The following is an 8,855-nucleotide window of genomic DNA, read 5'->3' as shown; positions in this document are numbered from 1 at the left end:
GTTGGTGAAAGAGTGGAGGAAACAGTGAGATCTTAGCTTCTTGTGTATTTGTAGGGAAATCTACCAAATACAACAGGTCTGTGGAGTGATGCAGGATCATACTACAGACAGTAAAGGTGTGAGGAAGAGACAGTAGAGGTGTGAGGAAGAGACAGTAGAGGTGTGAGGAAGAGACAGTAGAGGTGTGAGAGGAGAGACAGTAGAGGTATGAGGGGAGAGACAGTAGAGGTGTGAGGGAGAGACAGTAGAGGTATGAGGGGAGAGACTGTAGAGATGTGAGGGAAAGACAGTAGAGGTGTGAGGAAGAGACAGTAGAGGTGTGAGGGAGAGACAGTAGAGGTGTGAGGGGAGAGACAGTAGAGGTGTGGGGGGAGAGACAGTAGAGGTGTGTGGAAGAGACAGTAGAGGTGTGAGGGGAGAGACAGTAGAGGTGTGAGGGGAGAGACAGTAGAGGTGTGAGGGGAGAGACAGTAGAGGTGTGAGGAAGAGACAGTAGAGGTGTGAGGGGAGAGACAGAAGAGGTGTGGGGGAGAGACAGTAGAGGTGTGAGGAAGAGAGTAGAGGTGTGAGGGGAGAGACAGTAGAGGTGTGAGGGGAGAGACAGTAGAGGTGTGAGGGAGAGACAGTAGAGGTGTGAGGGTGAGACAGTAGAGGTGTGAGGGAGAGACAGTAGAGGTGTGAGGGAGAGACAGTAGAGGTGTGAGGGAGAGACAGTAGAGGTGTGAGGGTGAGACAGTAGAGGTGTGAGGGAGAGACAGTAGAGGTATGAGGGGAGAGACTGTAGAGGTGTGAGGGAAAGACAGTAGAGGTGTGAGGAAGAGACAGTAGAGGTGTGAGGGGAGAGACAGTAGAGGTGTGAGGGGAGAGACAGTAGAGGTGTGAGGGAGAGACAGTAGAGGTGTGAGGGTGAGACAGTAGAGGTGTGAGGAAGAGACAGTAGAGGTGTGAGGAAGAGACAGTAGAGGTGTGAGAGGAGAGACAGTAGAGGTATGAGGGGAGAGACAGTAGAGGTGTGAGGGAGAGACAGTAGAGGTATGAGGGGAGAGACTGTAGAGGTGTGAGGGAAAGACAGTAGAGGTGTGAGGAAGAGACAGTAGAGGTGTGAGGGAGAGACAGTAGAGGTGTGAGGGGAGAGACAGTAGAGGTGTGGGGGAGAGACAGTAGAGGTGTGTGGAAGAGACAGTAGAGGTGTGAGGGGAGAGACAGTAGAGGTGTGAGGGGAGAGACAGTAGAGGTGTGAGGGGAGAGACAGTAGAGGTGTGAGGAAGAGACAGTAGAGGTGTGAGGGGAAAGACAGAAGAGGTGTGGGGGAGAGACAGTAGAGGTGTGAGGAAGAGAGTAGAGGTGTGAGGGGAGAGACAGTAGAGGTGTGAGGGGAGAGACAGTAGAGGTGTGAGGGAGAGACAGTAGAGGTGTGAGGGTGAGACAGTAGAGGTGTGAGGGAGAGACAGTAGAGGTGTGAGGGAGAGACAGTAGAGGTGTGAGGGAGAGACAGTAGAGGTGTGAGGGTGAGACAGTAGAGGTGTGAGGGAGAGACAGTAGAGGTATGAGGGGAGAGACTGTAGAGGTGTGAGGGAAAGACAGTAGAGGTGTGAGGGACAAACAGTAGAGGTGTGAGGGGAGAGACAGTAGAGGTGTGAGGGAGAGACAGTAGAGGTGTGAGGGTGAGACAGTAGAGGTGTGAGGGAGAGACAGTAGAGGTGTGAGGAAGAGACAGTAGAGGTGTGAGGGAGAGACAGTAGAGGTATGAGGGGAGAGACAGTAGAGGTGTGAGGGAGAGACAGTAGAGGTGTGAGGGTGAGACAGTAGAGGTGTGAGGGAGAGACAGTAGAGGTATGAGGGGAGAGACTGTAGAGGTGTGAGGGAAAGACAGTAGAGGTGTGAGGAAGAGACAGTAGAGGTGTGAGGGAGAGACAGTAGAGGTGTGAGGGGAGAGACAGTAGAGGTGTGGGGGAGAGACAGTAGAGGTGTGTGGAAGAGACAGTAGAGGTGTGAGGGGAGAGACAGTAGAGGTGTGAGGGGAGAGACAGTAGAGGTGTGAGGGGAGAGACAGTAGAGGTGTGAGGAAGAGACAGTAGAGGTGTGAGGGGAGAGACAGAAGAGGTGTGGGGGAGAGACAGTAGAGGTGTGAGGAAGAGACAGTAGAGGTGTGAGGGGAGAGACAGTAGAGGTGTGAGGGGAGAGACAGTAGAGGTGTGAGGGAGAGACAGTAGAGGTGTGAGGGTGAGACAGTAGAGGTGTGAGGGAGAGACAGTAGAGGTGTGAGGGAGAGACAGTAGAGGTGTGAGGGAGAGACAGTAGAGGTGTGAGGGTGAGACAGTAGAGGTGTGAGGGAGAGACAGTAGAGGTGTGAGGGAGAGACAGTAGAGGTGTGAGGGAGAGACAGTAGAGGTGTGAGGGTGAGACAGTAGAGGTGTGAGGGGAGAGACAGTAGAGGTGTGAGGGATAGACAGTAGAGGTGTGAGGAAGAGACAGTAGAGGTGTGAGGGGAGAGACAGTAGAGGTGTGGGGGAGAGACAGTAGAGGTGTGAGGAAGAGACAGTAGAGGTGTGAGGGGAGAGACAGTAGAGGTGTGAGGGGAGTGACAGTAGAGGTGTGAGGGAGAGACAGTAGAGGTGTGAGGGTGAGACATTAGAGGTGTGAGGGAGAGACAGTAGAGGTGTGGGGAAGAGACAGTAGAGGTGTGAGGGGAGAGACAGTAGAGGTGTGGGGGAGAGACAGTAGAGGTGTGAGGAAGAGACAGTAGAGGTGTGAGGGGAGAGACAGTAGAGGTGTGAGGGGAGAGACAGTAGAGGTGTGAGGGACAGACAGTAGAGGTGTGAGGGTGAGACAGTAGAGATGTGAGGGAGAGACAGTAGAGGTGTGAGGGAGAGACAGTAGAGGTGTGAGGGTGAGACAGTAGAGGTGTGAGGGTGAGATGGTAGAGGTGTGAGGGTGAGACAGTAGAGGTGTGGGGGAGAGACAGTAGAGGTGTGAGGGGAGAGAGGAACACACTGTCTGGTTCCTGAGCTATGTGGATCCCCAGCAGAGGCCTGACTGACACAAACACACACACATACAATGACACACACACTGGCGCTTGAGTTGACTACTGAAGTGTGGTGTGTTGGTCTAGTAACTATTAAACTGTGTTGTGTAGTGATAGTAGTGTAGTGGAAGATACTAAACCCAGAGCACAAGCATCACAACCACACAACAAAGAAGGATATGGTAGGTTCAGAACGGTGTGGTCAGTTCAGAACGGTGTGGTCAGTTCAGAACGGTGTGGTCAGTTCAGAACGGTGTGGTCAGTTCAGAACGATGTGGTCAGTTCAGAACGGTGTGGTCAGTTCAGAACGGTGTGGTCAGTTCAGAACGATGTGGTCAGTTCAGAACGGTGTGGTCAGTTCAGAACGGTGTGGTCAGTTCAGAACGATGTGGTCAGTTCAGAACGGTGTGGTCAGTTCAGAACGATGGATCAATACTGGGGGGTGTGATGTCACATAGTGAGGACAGGAGGAGAGGACAGGAGGAGAGGACAGGAGGTTAGAGGACAGGAGGAGAGGACAGGAGGTGTGGACAGGAGAATAGAGGACAGGATGTTAGAGGACAGGAGGATAGAGGACAGGAGTATAGAGGACAGGAGGATAGAGGACAGGAGGATAGAGGACAGGAGGATAGAGGACAGGACGTTAGAGGACAGGAGGAATAGAGGACAGGAGTATAGAACAGGAGGATAGAGGACAGGAGGATAGAGGACAGGAGGATAGAGGACAGGAGTATAGAGGACAGGAGGATAGAGGACAGGAGGATAGAGGACAGGAGGATAGAGGACAGGAGTATAGAGGACAGGAGGATAGAGGACAGGAGGATAGAGGACAGGATGTTAGAGGACAGGAGGATAGAGAACAGGAGTATAGAGGACAGGAGGATAGAGGACAGGAGGATAGAGGACAGGAGGATAGAGGACAGGAGGATAGGGAACAGGAGTATAGAGGACAGGAGGTTAGAAGACAGGAGAATAGAGGACAGGAGGATAGAGAACAGGAGTATAGAGGACAGGAGGATAGAGGACAGGAGGATAGAGGACAGGAGTATAGAGGACAGGAGGATAGAGGACAGGAGGATAGAGGACAGGATGTTAGAAGACAGGAGAATAGAGGACAGGAGTATAGAGGACAGGAGGATAGAGGACAGGAGTATAGAGGACAGGAGGATAGAGGACAGGAGGATAGAGGACAGGAGGATAGAGGACAGGACGTTAGAGGACAGGAGGATAGAGAACAGGAGTATAGAGGACAGGAGGTTAGAAGACAGGAGGACAGAGGTTAAAACATCACACTTACAGCGCCAAACAACAAGATGAAATGTATTGGACAGTTTCTGTCAGTCCAGTTTCTCTGGACCAGTCCATGGTCCACTGTCAGGCGTCTTCTCCTTAGGTCAGTAGGTGGTTGAACAACATGGGCTTGTTAAAAGCCAAGTCCCCAGGTTAAAATAATACGTTAGTCCACTTGTAGAGTAATCAAACGCTCCTATCCTTCTCTCTTCAACTCACACTGTATGTAGATGTTCAATCGCTCCTATCCTTCTCTCTTCAACTCACACTGTAGTGGATGTTCATATGCTTTTCTCCATTTAGGTGCTCCTCCTCTCTCAGACCTGGTAATAAATGTTATCTCCTCTCCTCCTCTCTCAGACCTGGTAATAAATGTTATCTCCTCTCCTCCTCTCTCAGACCTGGTAATAAATGTTCTCCCCTCTCCTCCTCTCTCAGACCTGGTAATAAATGTTCTCTCCTCTCCTCCTCTCTCAGACCTGGTAATAAATGTTATCTCCTCTCCTCCTCTCTCAGACCTGGTAATAAATGTTCTCTCCTCTCCTCCTCTCTCAGACCTGGTAATAAATGTTCTCTCCTCTCCTCCTCTCTCAGACCTGGTAATAAATGTTATCTCCTCTCCTCCTCTCTCAGACCTGGTAATATGTTCTCTCCTCTCCTCCTCTCTCAATGTAATGTTCTCTCCCTCTCCTCCTCTCTCAGACCTGGTAATAAATGTTCTCTCCTCTCCTCCTCTCTCAGACCTGGTAATAAATGTTCTCTCCTCTCCTCCTCTCTCAGACCTGGTAATAAATGTTCTCTCCTCTCCTCCTCTCTCAGACCTGGTAATAAATGTTATCTCCTCTCCTCCTCTCTCAGACCTGGTAATAAATGTTCTCTCCTCTCCTCCTCTCTCAGACCTGGTAATAAATGTTCTCTCCTCTCCTCCTCTCTCAGACCTGGTAATAAATGTTATCTCCTCTCCTCCTCTCTCAGACCTGGTAATAAATGTTCTCTCCTCTCCTCCTCTCTCAGACCTGGTAATAAATGTTATCTCCTCTCCTCCTCTCTCAGACCTGGTAATAAATGTTATCTCCTCTCCTCCTCTCTCAGACCTGGTAATACATGTTCTCTCCTCTCCTCCTCTCTCAGACCTGGTAATAAATGTTATCTCCTCTCCTCCTCTCTCAGACCTGGTAATACATGTTCTCTCCTCTCCTCCTCTCTCAGACCTGGTAATAAATGTTCTCTCCTCTCCTCCTCTCTCAGACCTGGTAATAAATGTTATCTCCTCTCCTCCTCTCTCAGACCTGGTAATACATGTTCTCTCCTCTCCTCCTCTCTCAGACCTGGTAATAAATGTTCTCTCCTCTCCTCCTCTCTCAGACCTGGTAATAAATGTTCTCTCCTCTCCTCCTCTCTCAGACCTGGTAATAAATGTTCTCTCCTCCTCTCTCAGACTTTATAATAAATGTTTGCTGGGCTCTGCGGAGGCATCTCCTGTACGATATAAACAGGATGTCCGTAGTCAGAGCTCACTTTCTCGTAGTGAGGGCAGTAGTTATTCTCTGTCCTCAGCGGGATGATGATGTCACTGGGTTCCGTTCCGGCTGTGCCCCCGCTGCCAGGCAGCTTGTTCTGATTGGACAGCGTGCTGAGTGACAGGGCAGAAGGGTGGGGCTGAGCGTGAGAGTGCTTCCGGGATCTCTTCCTCATCTTGATGAGCAGGATGATGAGGAAGAGGATGAGGAGGAGGAAGATGATGCAGCCGGCTCCGATGGCTGAGAACACAGCGACCTTTGACCCCAGGATGCCGTCACTGCTGCTGGAGCCTCCTGACCTGTTGTCCTGGTTTATAGAGTCTGGAGGAGGGAGGGGAAGAGAGAGGGGGGGAGCGAAAGAGGGAGGGATGGGGAGAGAAAGAGTGAGTTTGTACAATGCGACCCATTGTGCATTCAGATATAGAAATGTATATGATTATTGTTTTATAGCTTAACGAAATGACGATGAATTCTTCATATTTCTTTAGGGTGATTGACAAGTGCTATTGATGTCATCTAATTTAATTTGTTTAATCAAGATGACCCTGTAATGTAATCTGTGGTTAACAGCCAACATCACTCAGATTAATAGGATTGATACAGACGAGGCAATAGCTAAGTCTACAGAAATGTGTTTCAGGGAGAGGCCTGGGGATAGGCTAGGGGATAGGCCAGGGGAGACGTCAGGGGAGAGGTCAGGGGAGAGGTCAGGGGAGAGGTCAGGGGAGATGTCAGGGGAGAGGTCAGGGGAGAGGTCAGGGGAGAGGTCAGGGGAGAGGCCAGGGGAGATGTCAGGGGAGAGGTCAGGGGAGAGGCCAGGGGAGAGGCCAGGGGAGAGGTCAGGGGAGAGGCCAGGGGAGAGGTCAGGGGAGAGGTCAGGGGAGAGGTCAGGGGATAGGCCAGGGGAGAGGTCAGGGGAAAGGTCAGGGGAGAGGGCAGGGGAGAGGTCAGGGGAGAGGTCAGGGGAGAGGTCAGGGGAGAGGGCAGGGGAGAGGTCAGGGGAGAGGTCAGGGGAGAGGCCAGGGGAGAGGTCAGGGGAGATGTCAGGGGAGAGGTCAGGGGAGAGGTCAGGGGATAGGCCAGGGAGATGTCAGGGGAGAGGTCAGGGGAGAGGTCAGGAGAGGCCAGGGGAGATGGAGAGGTCAGGGGAGAGGCCAGGGGGAGGTCAGGGGAGAGGTCAGGGGAGAGGCCAGGGGAGAGGTCAGGGAGGTCAGGGGAGAGGTCAGGGGAGAGGTCAGGGGATAGGCCAGGGGAGAGGCCTGGGGAGAGGTCAGGGGATAGGCCAGGGGAGAGGTCAGGGGAAAGTCCAGGGGAGAGGCCAGGGGAGAGGTCAGGGGGATCAGGGGAGCCAGGGGAGAGGTCAGGGGAGGTCAGGGGAGAGGCCAGGGGAGAGGTCAGGGGAGAGGTCAGGGGAGAGGTCAGGGGAGAGGCCAGGGGAGAGGCCAGGGGAGAGGCCAGGGGACAGGCCAGGGGACAGGCCAGGGGAGAGGCCAAGTGAGAGGCCAGGGAAGAGAACAGGGTAGAGAACAGGCCAGGGAAGATATGCACATCTGACTCTGTTTCATTTCTTTCTGTAGGGGGGTGAGTGGGGGTGAGAGGGGGTTGGGAAGGACGGTTACTGGAAAAAAAGAGTGACTAGCTCCTGAGGTGACTGAAATCGGAGCAGAATCAAATCTGTTTCCCATGTATATCAGCAGCTGCTGCCAGAAATCTCTCTCAGTCACTTTCTCCCTGTCCACACTTCTCTCTCTATCTTCTCTCTCACCTTCTCTCTCTCCTTCTCCCTCTAGCTTCTCTCTCTCCTTCTCTCTCTACCTTCTCTCTCAGTCACTTTCTCCCTGTCCACACTTCTCTCTCTACCTTCCCTCTCTCCTTCTCTCTCTACCTTCTCTTTCTCCTCTCTCTACCTTTTCTCTCTCCTATTCTCTCTACCTTCTCTCTCTACCTTCTCTCTCTTTCTCCCTCTACCTTCACTCTCTACCTTCTCTCTCTACCTTCTCTCTCCTTCTCTCTCTCCTTCTCTCTCTACCTTCTCTCTCACCTTCTCTCTCAGTCACTTTCTCCCTGTCCACACTTCTCTCTCTACCTTCTCTCTCTCCTTCTCTCTCTACCTTCTCTTTCTCCTCTCTCTACCTTTTCTCTCTCCTATTCTCTCTACCTTCTCTCTCTACCTTCTCTCTCCTTCTCTCTCTACCTTCACTCTCTACCTTCTCTCTCCTTCTCTCTCTCCTTCTCTCTCTCCTTCTCTCTCTACCTTCTCTCTCTCCTTCTCTCTCCTCTCTCTCTCTCCTTCTCTCTCTCCTTCTCTCTCTACCTTCTCTCTCTCCTCTCTTTCTCTCCTTCTCTCTCTCTTCTTCTCTCTCTACCTTCTCTCTCTACCTGTTCTTGACTTTTCATGGGGTCGATATTCTTTAGGTTCTATTTGTTCTGTAAGGTTCAGCTGGGTTTCGTCAGGTTCTAATGGGGTTAGGGTTGTTATCTAACCAGTGTTGCCTGGCTCTCCTGCCCCAGGCAGCAGGTTGTCCTCAGGGCTAGGACTGAAGTCTCCTCCCAGACTGATGTCGTTCTCTCTCTCTGGTTCCTCTGGTAATACAGGGTCTGGTAGAACAGTGTTGGGGTCTGAAACATAGGACACTGTGATAAATATCTCTGTATGATAGTAACTCACAGAGACACACACGAACGTACACACACAAGCGTGCACACACATATGCACACAAGAGCAAACACAGACACCCACTCAGCAGTCTAGGGGACAGAACACACTGACATGGCAAAATGAGGTTAAGAAAATTATATATTTGGTTTTTATTGTTATTCATTATTCATATCTGTATTTGGCCATAATATGTCTTATTTATATGTCTGGTTTTAACATTACTGCTGAGTAAAGGATGAGGGAGGAGGACAGAACAGGAGGAAGAGAGCAGAGCAGAGCAGAGGAGAGGAGGAGAGAAGAGAAGAGAAGAGAAGAGAAGTGAAGAGAAGAGAAGAGAAGAGAAGGGAGGGGAGAGAGG

General features: G+C 51.4%; 1 protein-coding gene across 50 annotated transcripts in view; it reads right to left on the bottom strand.

The window, feature by feature from the left end:
• Positions 1-3,729: 3,729 nt before the first annotated feature.
• Positions 3,730-8,855, bottom strand: part of LOC118384065 (ephrin-B1-like) — a 189,086-nt gene continuing 183,960 nt past the window's right edge. The window contains exons 4-9 of one of the 50 annotated variants that reach the window (XM_052515450.1): positions 8,323-8,457; positions 5,335-6,159; positions 5,257-5,295; positions 5,140-5,178; positions 4,759-4,875; positions 3,730-4,719 (exon numbers count right to left, since the gene is read on the bottom strand). In XM_052515450.1, the coding sequence (XP_052371410.1) occupies positions 5,753-6,159; positions 8,323-8,457 (542 nt within the window). In that variant the 3' untranslated portion in view covers positions 3,730-4,719; positions 4,759-4,875; positions 5,140-5,178; positions 5,257-5,295; positions 5,335-5,752. The other 49 variants (XM_052515454.1, XM_052515447.1, XM_052515448.1 and 46 more) reach the window with 49 other exon arrangements.

This window comes from Oncorhynchus keta, chromosome 4 (assembly GCF_023373465.1).
Source record: "Oncorhynchus keta strain PuntledgeMale-10-30-2019 chromosome 4, Oket_V2, whole genome shotgun sequence".
Classification (NCBI taxonomy): domain Eukaryota; kingdom Metazoa; phylum Chordata; class Actinopteri; order Salmoniformes; family Salmonidae; genus Oncorhynchus; species Oncorhynchus keta.
Note: the sequence above shows the minus strand (reverse complement) of the source record. Positions and strands in the feature narration are given on the sequence as shown.